The sequence below is a fragment of the Lagopus muta genome, chromosome 12 (assembly GCF_023343835.1).
Source record: "Lagopus muta isolate bLagMut1 chromosome 12, bLagMut1 primary, whole genome shotgun sequence".
Taxonomy (NCBI): Eukaryota; Metazoa; Chordata; class Aves; order Galliformes; family Phasianidae; genus Lagopus; species Lagopus muta.
The window spans coordinates 17,009,979-17,023,881 of record NC_064444.1 but is presented as its reverse complement, the minus strand read 5'-3'; the positions used below and the strand labels follow the sequence as shown (position 1 = coordinate 17,023,881).

The following is a 13,903-nucleotide window of genomic DNA, read 5'->3' as shown; positions in this document are numbered from 1 at the left end:
CGTGCCCCCAGCCACAAGGTCCGTCGTGCCCCATGTGCTCTGCAGAGGGTCAGCCTGACCGCAGGGAGGGAAAAGGACGGCCCCCAGCCTCCCTGAAACCTAAATAGGCGATAGGAGCAGCGCTGCGGCCTTGGAGGCTGCTCTGCTGCTGAGGCAGCTACAAACAACCCTCTCCCCAGCAGCTCTGGCTGCGTTCCCTGGAGGGCCAGCCACAACAAGGCCTGAGGCTGTGGCGTGGCACCCACCAAACAAATCCCCATCCCACCGGCTGCCCCATGCCCTGTGTTCCACCTGCCCAGCCTGAACTCGAGTTCAGTGCTTGTACACGAGAGTCACAGAAATGGGAACCATTGCACCCGGAGTTTTGGTGTTCCTATACACCTGGTCCCATCTGGTTGCATGTATTTCTGTAGAGGAAGTGAAATGGAGGTCCTAGAGGAGAAAGAAGAAGAGGAGCAGAAGGAAGAAGAGCTGAAGGCTTTGGAGGTCAGCAGTGAGCTTCACGACATGGACACAAAGCTGTCTGTGGAACAAGTCAGCTTTGCAAGTGATGTACCGTAAGTTGCACGTGTGTGTCAGTCACTGGGATGAGCAGAGACAGCCCTGCAGGGGGTCCATGGGGAAGCTGCATGCTTGTAGCTGGTGCTGAGGTTGTTTGTGCAAGGCAGGGTGGGGGGAGCAAATTTAGTTGAGCCTGGTGAGCTGTCCATGTCTGTGAGTAAGACAAGATAAATCACTTCATTTTCCATCCATTCAATACTGTATCAAAACACTGTATAAAGATCCCCCAGTCCTCTCGGTCTACGTTAGCTTGCCATCACTCCAGAGAAGCTTGACTATGTCAAAATCACGCCTACTTTAAACAATCTCTTCTTGGATATAGCCCCATTTTTTTTTCCAGCAGGGAGCCCTTCCTGTATTTCGATAGCAGATCATCCTGTCTAAATTGCTCCCCACTTTATTACCTGTGTTTCTCTGCCTCCTTCTGCCTCTCAAGTGATTTTGACTGGAACAGCATTGACACATCCCAGTTACCAGACTCATACAAGGTGAATTCCCCAAGGGAAAAGAAGCTGCTGCGCATTGCTCACCATTACCACCAGCAGTTTGCTCACCTCTGCCCTGAACGCAAGCCGCTCTTCCTGCACCCTGTCAACGAATGTGGAGTGGAGGTAAAGGAGGTGTGGAGATGGGCCCAAACTGCACAGTTTTTGTCCAGTCATGGGCCTGTTGCTGCCCTGAGTGTGTGGAACTGCTCCTTTAGATCAGCTTCCTTCAACATTTATTATATAAATGTCATACCAGACAAATAAATAAGTCTATCTTCTATGCCAGAGGATATAGAGGCCAGAAAGTGCAGTAGCTATTTGTCTCACATGAAAGCTAAGAGATCTGGCTCACATCTGCAGTGTGGCTGAGATTAGCTTCTAACTAACGGAAGTGTCTACTGGCACAAAGCATCTTAACTCCATGCATTTCCAATTCTGAGTGGTGATGAGGTGTACCATCGGTATGTTGGTATGCTCCAGGGAAGTCCTGAGTGTAAGCTGCAACAACCAGGGGTTGTCTGAGGATTGCTTTGGACAAGAAACTGCACCAGTAATCTGTTGGCTAATCAAAGTCCTCTTGGTGCCTTACAGAAGTTTGTGAGCACAACAGTGAGGCCAACCTTGCTGCCTTACACAGAGCTGTACCACTGGGATGGCTGTGCCAGCTTTGTCTCTGATTATCTCACTATGGAGCCCCTCAAGTGCCCTCTCACACCGGTAAGAAAGGGCTGCAGTCCCTTCAGAAACAGCCCCACGATGGAGGTGAAAGAAGTACGCAATGTGGAAACCTGAGGGGCTGGGATTTACAAAGTCCTTTTGTCCCTCCAGCACCTCACAATTACTTGGGCAATCCCCCTAGCGTAGCAAGAAGAGATGATGCCAATGTCCTGGGGGTGGTATGAACCAGAAAAAGCAAAGAGACTAACTAGTCTTTGTTAGCAAGGACTGCTGATATGTGTTCCATATCATATGCTGATAGTGTGCTCCAAACAATCTACATGAGCTCCATGCTGGTCAGGTGTGTCCCAAGAGTCTCAGGGTCTCAAGAGACACTTTGGTGTCAAGAATGTGTGTTGATTTAGTGGACAAAGGCTGATCTAACCTAAGGTTCAGTCTGATATCTGGGCATAGATGGTGTAAGTAGAATGTCTCTATATTCACTTTGTGTGTTGTTCCCTTTGCCTGGGGAGTGAGGACCAAAAGGAAGTATGTTCCCTTTGTGCTATAATTTAGGTTATGGGTCTTTTGCTTTGAAATGCTGCAGGCAGACCAGCTGGAAATGGAGATAAGCCCCATTTTGGTGTTGTGGTTAGCATTAGATTCTCAGTAGCCTGGCAAATTTGTCCTGCCCATCTCTCCCTATGGTTAAATATGCACAAGATTTAGGGTCAGAATTTCTCCACATTACTTTGGAAGGAACTTTTAGCATCTGTGGTTTATGTATGAGTTTCATTTGAACAGACTCCCTATGGATGCAGTGCCCAGGGATATGAGCAATGCCCTCTCTCTCTCGTTCCCGGGGCTTGTTTCAGCTTCAGAAGACAAATGCTGTGAACAGATATCTCTTTCTTTCAAGCCCTCTTCACTCTATTCCCCAACTACCATCCTGAAGTACCAGCGAGGGAACTGCTTTGACTTCAGTGTGCTGCTGTGCTCCATGCTGATTGGAGCCGGGTACGATGCCTACTGTGTGAATGGGTATGCCACCCACGACATATGCAGCTTGGATGAGACTCTGGAGGAATGCCCACTGCTCAGGAAGCCAGCGGAGGTGAGGAGACCTGCAGCGAGCAGGCAGGGGGGAGCCTGGGTGTCTGGTTCTGATAAGAAAACCATGACATTGGTGAGAAAGACAAAGCACACTGGAGGCCAGTGAAGCTGGCATCTCTGGTGTGTCCACTGTGTGATAAGAATGAGTGTGATGGCAGGCTGTGGGGCGCCCAGCCCCATTGCCTGCTTGCTTTCTAATCATGCTACTCATGTAAAGAGGGCGACAGCTTGCCTGTGCTTTCTCCCTTTTCTTGATTCCTGCTGGGTTTAACAGCAATTTCTTGCTTTTGTGGAGGCAGGTCCCAAAAGAAGAAGTGAAGAAGTCTAACAAATATAGAGTTAAGTCCCCCCCAGACATGTGCAGCAAGTTTGAGCTTCAGCAGGAGGCCAAGAAGAAAGCAGAAACAGAAGCTACTGAGAAAAAGGAAAGAGAAGAGAGGGGCATGGTGAGTTAGCAAGGTCTACCCTACTCTCAAACTCCATTAGCAAGAGTGAGACATGGGTAAGAGTTGAGACGTGGGTAATAGCTGACCAAAGAAAGGAGCTCATGACCCTCCATGCAGTATAGTACAACTCAGATTCTGGCCATGAGCACATAGTTTCTGGAAACACGGTGTGTGCTAGCAGAGGAATAAACACTGAGCATGTACTGCATCACTGTTCTGAAGAGAATTAAGGGTTTGGAGGTCTTCAGAGTTGGGCAGGGGAAAGAATAAGATTGCTGGTGGATTGGACTAAAGTGGCAATAAAGTAGCAATAATTACTGCTCAATCTTCTGGACTACAGGAAGCAGAAGAGCTCACACGTGACCGTTTGTGTGGCTTACGGGTGCATGCGTGGGTTTTGGTTCTGTCTGGCAAGAGAGAGGTTCCCGAAACTTTCTTCATTGATCCCTTCACGGGGAACAGCCATAGCACCATGGATGAGCAGTTCCTTGGGATTGAGAGTGTCTGGAACCACAAGAACTACTGGGTGAACATGCAGGACTGCCGGAACGGCTGCAAGGTAGTGAGCTCTTAAACACCCCTGCACCTGAAAGGGACAGTCAGGCTGAGCCCTGAGGGAGTCCGAAATCAGTGGTGATCCAGGTTTCTAGTCACTATTCCCCTGCACTGGCTCTGGGCACGGAATTCTGATTGCTTAGACATCAGACCTGGTACCTGGAGCTAGTTCCTGCCATCCCACTCTCTGAGCTAGCAAATATGGTTCATACCTATTGACCCTACACAACACTGGAATATCAGCTTTGGAGGCTGGCTGGACAACCATTCTCCCAAAAAGAACTTTTAGGGTAAAATCTGTTAAGTACAGCTCAGGGTAGGAAAGATCTTGATTTGGCTCTTCTCACCCTAGCTACTGCCCAGCTGATAGGCTGGAAGGAGAGGGGCTAAATCAGAATCACTTTAGGCCCATCTGCATGACCCTGGGACCATGCATGAGTCAAGGAAGGAAGCAGAAGTATTTCCCTGGCAGTGGTACCATGAGGAAAAGGACCAGTAGCCTTCCAGGCAAAGAGCCAGTCTTTGGCATCCCACCAGTGAGCCACTGAGATCCAGGGTGTCCAGAGTCTGCAGGTGTGCAGGAGCAGTGTTGAGTTTAGTGTCAGGCACTTGAGGCTGCTCTGTATTTCTTCTGTTTGGCCTAGGATCTTGTCTTTGATTTGAGTGATGCTGTCCACTGGGAAATCATGCTTTCAGAGACTGACAAGCCTCTTCATCTGCTCCTGGGTGCTGAGAAGGAAAATGAGCTGTTTGATAGGAACATGGATGACATGGTGAGTGACCTGAATGGTTAGCACTCAGCCTTCCACTGCACTGACCTCTGGGACAAAGGAATTTCAGAAAAATAAAATTAAAACAAAAATTTTCTGAACATCCTCTCTCTGCTGGTCAGCAGACAGCTCTTACAGGTTGCCAACCAAATGTAGAAATAAAGTGTGTATAAATGTTATGTTGTCTTGCTGGCAGAACAAAATATGATAAAGCAGGCATTACTCCAGCACAGCACCACGGAGAAACACTGATAACAACACATTCCCTCCTCATATCTAATCTTCCCAGCTTTTGTTCATCACCAGGGATCAAAACTTCTTCAGTGGTCTGTATAAAATAAGCTGGTCATTAGTTTGAATGGCAAAAGTCACATTCATAACCTGCCCAGCATAAGTGTTAGCCACATTTCCTTAGGCTTGGAATAAGATGTGCTAGCAAGAATGCAGGGATGCAATAAAGTTCACCTTCCCTGAAAAACTGCAGCATGCTGCTTGCTCCTGCCCTCTGGCTGTGTGTGATTGTTACAGCACATAACTGTGCCACTGCTGCACAGGACAATATGTGGCCTCGTGTGAGTTGCTCGCTGATTGCTGCAGTGCATTCTCCAGAACCAGAAGGCCTGGCACTGTCAGAGCAATTACCAAAAGTGGAAATTTTTGTTTCAACAGGAGGAGGAAGAGGAGGAGGAGGAGGAGGAGGAGATAAGTTTTGCCATGCCACCGTCATGGGTAGCTCCAATTCAGATATCTGCCAAAGGTGCGCGCTCTTTGCCTTTCGCTTGCCTTCCAGCTAATCTTTTAGTAGATCTGGAAGAATTCTGCCTTCAGGATGTCTGAGGTACAGCAGCAAAGTGCAGTAGATCAAGGCATGCACTTGCTATTGGTTTGAATGCACCTTCCACGCACTGTCTCACTGTGGATGGGTGGTCCCCATAGACACACACGCCTTTCCTGCTAACTGAATGATTTTGCCTGGGATGGACTTTCTGTTACCACTATGCATATGGGGCTGCCTGCCAATCCTTCTGACACCTCCCTTGCCTACTGCAGAGTTTGAGACTCGCTGTTCCCAGGGGAGGAAGGTGATCCTCTACAAGAAGGCAAAGCTGGAGAAATGGCCACCATACTCCAATGGAAATGGGCTGGTGAAACGGCTCACCGTCTACGCAGACTCAAACTGTAAGAGGATGGAATTTATCTCACCTTCTCCCCCTGAGCTGGTGACTTTAGTTTCTGTTGACAAAGAGGAATAAGTCTTTTTATGGTATAAGTCATCACAGTAGATTAGAATTCATCTATTAGGATTAATCTATAAAGTGCCCCAGTGCACAGAGCCAATTCTAGTGACTGTGTGGGCTGCTTGCACAGATGTCAGATGAATCCTACCACTTCCAACTGGGTGACGTGAGGCTGTGAAATTGCATGTCTCCTGCCAGATACCAAAGCAGTAGAAGTGAAAGAGTGGTTCAAAAACCGTGAAGACATGTTGGATGTGAGAGAAGTGAATAAACAAACACAGCTGACCACAGAGTACTTCAGCCCAGGACACCTCTTCGGTCTCAAAGGTATTCTAGTTCATCTGGGCAACCAAGACATTATGGGAATCTGTTCTAGTAGTTGCAAAAGCCTGAAGCAATGGGTCTGTAAGCATCTAGGATGAATTGTATAGATTAATAATATAGTCTCTGAAAGTAGAGAATTGGGTTGGTTGTGCTTACAGTCCTGGGCAACACTTTCCCAGCATAACAGATGGTGACATCTGTATCATATATAGTGATATATACTTTTACCAGTAAGGTTGAAAACTGTCTCCTTGGGATTATATTCAGTCTCTCAGTGTTATGCAGCTGTAGAAGACAAAGTCCTGCATCAGATGTGCTACTGAAGCAGAATTTCTCCCCAAGAGATTGCCCAGTTTCTGGTGTGGAAAGAGCAGAGTCCAGGCTCTACTCACCACTACCTTGCTGTGTGAGGAAGGCAGCGGCCTTGAGAAGCTGTTCTGCCATCCTCAGGCCATGGTATACTGGTAATCAGCAATAAGGATATAACATTCCCTTCCCACACTCTTTGGTGCATTTGATTTGTTCGCTGCTCAAGAAAATGAGACTTCCTCTGGATGTGCTGTATTCCCCTGGATGTGCCTGTATTCCTCTGGATGTGCCTGTATTCCTCTGGATGTGCCTGTATTCCCCTGGATGTGCCTGTATTCCTCTGGATGTGCCTGTATTCCCCTGGATGTGCCTGTATTCCTCTGGATGTGCCTGTACTTCACCAGTACTGTGATGACTAGTTGTGAAAACGTATGCAATCTCTTTTGTGTCCTTAGTACACACCTATAAGTCAATGAGCCCACAGACTGAACGTGTGATGGAGTTCTACACTGAGACACGAGTGGATGGCCTCCAGAAACTTGCTGAAAATGACAACGAGATGAAAGAGTACTTTGTGGGGCGAGATGACTTCAAGTACTTCCAGCACACAGAGTTTCGCTCTAAAAGAAAGAAAGTAACTTTGGTTGGCACCAGAACTGATGTTAACTCCCGGCCTATAGTGGTACGGCCAAGACAGGAACAGAAAAATATCTGTCACAGTGATATTTATACATTGCAAAACATGCTGCCTGAGGCCTTAGGTTCATTCTTAGTGGACACAACCAAGGCAAAACTCCAGATGAAGCATACAAGTCTTGTTCAGCTGCTGTGTCTTTCAATTGCTTGCTTGACACAGCCACAGTGTATGCATTTGTCCCAAAACACATGGAGAACTTGAGTGAAACCAGGAAATTATGACCTGGAAAATGTGTGTCAGAGGAAAGAAAAATAGCTTAACGATGATTTCGGAAGGAAATTTTCTCAAGACTCCACAGTGTTTTGTTCTGACCCCAAATGAATGTTTTGTGATGCTGACAAAGTGTCCCATAGTGCTGTTACAAGCAGGTACCTCTGTCCAGTCAGGTCTGATGGGGAGAACAGATGAGAGAGGAAATCTGACATCTGCTGGTATGGCTCAGACACTTCATCTGCCAAGGCAGTGGCCTTTGGGTCAACACCAAACATGCTTTTTTTCCCCCCTTCTTTTTGTTGGGGAATCTGGGGTGTTTTGTTGTGCTCAGAATACCTTGCTTCCCACAGCTCCATCAGACTGAGATGCATCCCAAGGTAACTTTGAGCTTGAAGAGCATGCTCAGCTCCACAAATAGGAGTCTGTATTGCTTTAAGCAGCTTTGTGTTTTGGTTTTTTTTCAGGGACCAACCATGGGCTAAGACTTTAGGAGTAGCTGTCACATCTAAATTGAGCAAAAGGCCCAGTTTTTGTCTTGAGCTTTGATTTAACTGTCCATGAATGTTGCCATTTTTCTCTGTGGTCTAACTTGCTTCCATCTCTTTCTCTTCACTTAGCAAATCAAGGAGTGTTTCCACAGAAACCTACAAAAGCCTGCTGATGAAGATGTGGCAGAACGTGTCTTCCTGATGGAAGAGGAGATGATCCAACTGACATACCACCTCAAGGATAAGTACATCACAGCCTCAAAGAAGGACTTCTTCAAACCAGAGGAGAGCTATAGGAAGCAAAGTGAAATCATGACCCCAGAAATGTGCATCACATACCAGGTAAGGAGAAAATCTACCTGGATTGAGGAGCTGTTCTGGGCCATGGGGACGCAAAGGGTAGGTGCAGTGTTAGTGGAAGTGTGGCATGGCATATTCGTGCTCAGCCTCTCCCCCATCTGCCCATCAGGTAGTGTATGTGGCCACTGAGATCTTGCAAGATGCTGATTCAGCAGCTGTTTGTCTCAATCCTGCAGATCCATGACAGGGAAGTTGAAATTTCCTTTGCTGTTCTCTCTTAGAGAGACCGCAGCAGAAAAGCAGGAGCAGATTTTAACTCAATTTCTACCACAGATCACAAAGCTCGGGTCATGCTGTTGTTTAAATCATCCCCAGCTTACTCTGCAAATTCAGACAAGATACCGAGGCTTTATTTATTGCTGATAGATGGACAGACAGATAGCTTTAAATAAAAGATACCCCAGAAAAAGTACTGTCATTATGCCAAATTCTCTCATTCATGGAGAGGTCACTCTATTAACATCTCTGATGTGAGTCTGTAGTCAGAGGAAGAACTCTGCCTGCATCATCTGCACAATTATGCATAGGAAATCAGATTACCAAAATAGATATGCTATTAATATATGTTTTTTAATTTGTATTTCTGGGGAGATGCAAATGCTGGAGTGCTGTCATTTCATCTGTAACCCTGTAAAAACAGTCTCAGCCAAATAATAGGAACATCACCAAAAGGTGTAGGACATGCAATCTGGCTGGCATTACTGCTGGGCTCAAAGTCTAGGTGAACTCTAGTCAACTACTGACAATGGGTTGGATGTTTTTGTGGTGTAAAGCACAGTCCTTATATTGACTTAGCAGAATGGTGCCAGTTTATGTTTGCAAAGTACTTGGTCCCACGTACCCAGACAACAATACTGCCTTTCACTAGCTTATCTGCTTCCAGGCAGGGTCCTCTGAGCAGCACACAAAGCTGGTTCACCTGTACAAACTGTTGCGAGAGCTAACAGAGGAAGAGAAGCAGCTGAAGCAACAAGTCTGGAGAACTCAAGCAGAGGTAGTAGGGAGCCGTCCTCACTGCTGTCAGCACGGTCAGGAGTGGAAGCTGGTTTCATTGGACAGGTTGCCAAAGCCTCATTCAGCTTAGGCTGTGATAAAAATAAAACTCTGGTGGTGTGAAGCTGGTCTGCATGCTGAATGACCAAGTTTGCAGCCTGTCCCTTGCTCAGTACAGATCTTGTATAATATATGGAGTCACACGCTTCCCAAGTCTTGCTCTGTTTGTTCTCAGGGATGGAAATGGTTTCAGAGAGAAATAACAGCGTGTGAACTGGGGCATCCAGGAGTAGATCTGTTTGTTTGCTTGCCTGGGAATGAAACCAAAAAGAAAGGATGTTGTATGTAATGTAATCTAATTGCAAGGCATTTCCAGGAAACCGTAACAGTAACATCAAAGTGATTTTTTTTGTAGGAACAACTGTAGGGAAATAGTTCACAAAATACACTGCTTGTACTGCTGATCAGACTGTGACTGCTGGAACAAATTCATGTTCTTAGAAGTGGTGACTTCACGAGAAATTCGGTCATCCTAGCAAGTGGAGACGGAGCCATTGGATCTGATTGGTTTTTAAATGGTTTTTCTGTGAAAGGAAAACCCCTGGGGAGGAATGCACAACAACAGCATGCAGAACATTAATAATAGCACAGAAAAAGCTTGCAATATTTTTCAGAATTGTGGAGAGCGTTCACTGTGACCTCATGAATGACCTCAGCAGATTTCTTAGCCTTGAGGTATTCACAGGCCAAATATTGCTGTTGCTTGTGCCGTGTGTCCCATGTACTGCTGCGACAAAGCAAAAAGCCAAAGCTGTTTCTGCAGTTTCAGATGAACCTTTTCATAAAGGTCTGGGATGTATTTAACCCTGTGCTACACTCGTGGCGCACAGCATCTGCTCTGTGAGCGTGTGGAAATGCTGTCACTCGGTGGGAAAGCTGAGGTGTCTCTCTTCTCATTGCTTGGAAGGTGCTAACAATTCTGGAGACCCGTGAGAATGAAGAAGCAGACATTAAACTGTCAGCTTCAATATATGACACAGAGAGAAATGCAAGGAAAAGACAAGAGTACGAAGCCATGGTAGGTGGGCTTTACTAATCCCAGTATTAATTACATGCACACAGATTAAATGCAGAGCAAGCATCTTCTCTCTGACATATTAGCTCTGAAGATCTTTTAGTGTTATTAAAAGATACAGGGCCAAATCCCAGCAAGTTGAAAATATAACATGGCCACGTTATGACCTTCTGGCTCTGTGGCCACATCAGAGAGAGAGAGAAAAAGTTGTTTTATTTTATTTAGGTAACAATTTAATAACTAATCCTTGTTAATTATTTTAATGATAATAGGCACTGGGGGGGGAGGAGTGTGATAACAGAGTCGAAGCTGCATCTTTATGGCCCTTTCTCTTTTCATCAGGTGTAGGTGCACATCTGTGCACATTTTGTCCCTCTATGAATCAGTTGGGTTTTTGTTTTCATTACTTGCAAAGGCAATTTTGTTTCAGGGTGTCTCTCAGGGAATTATTACCTTATGAATATTGTGAGCAAATAAAAAAAAAACTTGAAGAATAATGACTTCCAGCTTTTTAAAACCTCTGCTATGTTTCTTGTGAATGATGTTTAGACTGAACTTTCCTGGTTGGAGAGGTTGTAAGAGGTGATAGTGGGTTTTATATGCCAGACATCTGGCGTGAAGCACAGAGGCAAAGGTCCAAGAATCAGCTATTTGCCAGCCTACAAATTAATAGCACTCAAAATATCCCATCCAAATACAAATGCCTTTTTTGGAGCCCTTCTTGCACATTTTATGTAAGATAAATCTCTGCAGTCAAGGAAATTAGGAAAGATATTAAAAAGGGTGATAAAAAATAAATGACAGAATGAAAAACACATTAGCACTGTGCATCTAATGAAAAGCTACAGATTTGGTCAAACTATAGCAAAAGGAAACATCATTTCCACCACTGGGTTGCGGGAGTTTAGGCCTTTGCTTTTATTTTGCCTTATTTAGGGTGTTTGGGAAACAAGCAGATGGATTGTGACTCTTTCTGTCCTTCCCCCTTCAGGTGAAGGCAAAGAAGGATGAGTTCCCAGGACAAAAGGAGCAGGATCTGGATTACCTGGCACCTTTCCTTATCCAAATTGGCAGCCCAGAGAAAATAACCAGAAAGCAGGCCCTCTGCCTCCGCGACGACTGCCTGAGTGATTTTAAGAATCGTCTGGTTTCTAAGGCCAACATCATCCAAGCCCATTTTGAAAAGGTATTCCCAGCCTTGCTCCGTGATGTGCATGTCACTGGAGTGGGTTTTTTGCACTGGCAGGGGGGCAATACACATCTCATCGTGACAGCAGGCAGGAGACAAAACTCCTTTACCTGTAAGGGAGCCCTGGACACACCTGTGTCACTTTGTCATTAACATGTGAGATCAAAGAACAGAGTAGCTCCAGAGTCAAATTCAGTCCTTGTTTCAAGCAGAGCTGATTTGGTTCTCCAGTGCTTCTTAACTATAGTGAAGCAACACGTTCTGGTCTTGCAGCCTCTCACTGGTCCTTGTGTTTTGATTCCCTTGTTTTCTTCTTCTTGTGAGACCTCATCTCAGACTCACTGCCTCTCATGAAAATAAAACAGCCCTTATTTGTGGTTTCCTTCATCTTGGCTCCCTGAACTCTGAGTTGCACTTCTGTGCATCTGCACTCCTCGCTCTCCTTCCATTAGCCTGACTTCTTGCCACTTTCTCTCTCAACAGGAGGTAGAAGAGCTGCAGAAGAAGAACCAACAGTTTCAGGAAAATCAGAATCAGCTCAGCGAGAAGGAGGAGGCTGACTTCCTTGCTGATTACTCTGAAACCATGTTCCGTATCCACATTCTGGCACTAAGACTCAACAGGTACTGGGAATGATGTTCACGGGAACAAGGAGGTCTATCTGTCAGCATTCCTAGTGACTGAGCAGTGAAGCTGTTCTGTGAGACATTCTACTCCATGTCCTGCTGCAGCTTCCCTCTGACAGTTCCCCTTCTTGTTCTAGGGAAAAGCAGACAGCACCACAGAAGTACCTTGCTCTTGAGGAGAAACTGTGCAAAGACCCTCGCCTAGCAGAGCACCTCAGTCATGCCTGATGGCTTCTTTTTTCCTTCAGATCAGATATGGCAAATTAGTGCTGAAGTCTGTTAAAAGCAGCCTTAAAAACGGTGGAAAGGCTTTCCTACTTGCCTGCAAGAAATCTTGCATTCTCATCAGGTTCTGCTTTGTGCACCTGTGTCTGGAGCTCCAGGGGATTTTAATGAACCTGTACCATCTACTATTTTAAACAATCCACTGTCTTGCTAATAATCATTCCCTGATACCAAAAAATAGAAGCCAGTTAGTGTGTTGCCACACAAGTCCCCGAACCTGCTAGGAATCAATTCCTGATGTCCTGGACGAGGCACGGCAGACACATCTGGTGGTTCTGCCCACAGCTCCCAACGATTGCTGTCTTCAAGGAACAATCTGTAATGATCATCTTCAACAAAGGCTACACTGACCAGAGACAGAGGAAGGTAGAAATGTTTGGGTTTTGTTTTTCTGGTGATAGAATGAGGTGCATTACACATGAGATACAGCGTGAGTCAGAGCAGATGAGACTTTGTTTATGCCTGCTGCCTATTTTAAGTGATAGATACTTTAATCAGCTTTTATAGAGAACCCCAATGACTGCCTTTTTTATTGCAACAGAATCATTTTCTCTTGCACTGTTCTCATTGTAGAAAGCCACCTAGCAGAAGAAACTCATTATGCTTAATCCAGATATCACAGGTCATTAAAATCTACCACCTTGCCCTTGCGCAGGGTGGCATCCAATTAGGTGTTGATGGAAGGATGATGCACTCCTTTTGTGTGCAGCATCTGTGTCTCCTGGGGAGGTGGCTGACACCACAGCAATTCTCTGGGTGTGACTGAGCCTCCCAGCCCCTGGGTTTTGCAGCTCTGAGGGCTTTTGTGACAGCACCTGGCATCCTCAGGTGCCTGACAAGAGCAGCTCAGGGCTGCGTCCCTCCATCAGTGCTTTGCTGGCATGGTGACCTAACACAGCTAGGTCACATAGAGAGAAAGCTCTTACCACAGAATCATAGAACAGCCTGGGTTGAAAAGGGCCACAATGCTCATTTGGTTCCAACCCCCTGCTATGTGCAGGGTCACCAACCAGCAGCCCAGGCTGCCCAGAGCCACATCCAGCCTGGCCTTGAACGCCTGCAGGGATGGGGCACCCACAGCCTCCTTGGGCAACCTGTTCCAGTGCCTCACCACCCCCTGTGTGAAAAACTTCCTCCTCCTCTGTGACAGATAAATACGGTTACCTGGGTAAGAACACAGCACTGAAGTAATTAAAGGAATAGAAGGAGTGAGCCAAAGCAATTCCTGAACCACAAAGAGTGAACTCCTGGAGAATGACGGACCCCAGAGAACCGAGGAGGAAAGAAATGCTGAGGGCTCAGGAAGCAGGAGAGGAGCAAGCCAGCCTGCGAGGATTAAATCAGCATTAACTCAATAACAGATGCCAGAACAAATTAACTTAGAAATCCTGTTAGGGGCAGCCGCTGGGGACACAGCTGCCTGCCAAGAACCAGCCAACGCACACTGCAGAGAGCAGCACTGCACCACCCGGCTGCGGGTCCATTCCCACCTGACGGGAACCCGAGCGCAGCCACG

The 13,903-nt window shown here is 46.3% G+C and overlaps 1 protein-coding gene across 1 annotated transcript; it reads left to right on the top strand.

Annotated features, from left to right (window-relative positions):
* The first annotated feature begins 196 nt into the window (after positions 1-196).
* DRC7 (dynein regulatory complex subunit 7) lies at positions 197-12,852 on the top strand. Its single transcript, XM_048958569.1, has 17 exons — positions 197-557; positions 998-1,172; positions 1,641-1,766; positions 2,626-2,820; positions 3,119-3,265; positions 3,606-3,824; positions 4,465-4,593; positions 5,260-5,347; positions 5,641-5,769; positions 6,027-6,155; positions 6,917-7,143; positions 7,989-8,201; positions 9,103-9,213; positions 10,180-10,290; positions 11,279-11,473; positions 11,960-12,099; positions 12,240-12,852. The coding sequence occupies exons 1-17, from the start codon at positions 400-402 to the stop codon at positions 12,328-12,330; spliced, it is 2,583 nt and encodes an 860-aa protein (XP_048814526.1). The 5' UTR covers positions 197-399; the 3' UTR covers positions 12,331-12,852.
* Positions 12,853-13,903: the final 1,051 nt, after the last annotated feature.

Coding starts and splice junctions, on each gene's coding strand:
- DRC7 (XM_048958569.1), top strand. CDS start 400: ATGTATTTCTGTAGAGGAAGTGAAATGGAGGTCCTAGAGGAGAAAGAA. Junction 1,767..2,625: donor TCAAGTGCCCTCTCACACCG/GTAAGAAAGGGC, acceptor CTTTCTTTCAAG/CCCTCTTCACTCTATTCCCC. Junction 3,825..4,464: donor ACTGCCGGAACGGCTGCAAG/GTAGTGAGCTCT, acceptor TGTTTGGCCTAG/GATCTTGTCTTTGATTTGAG.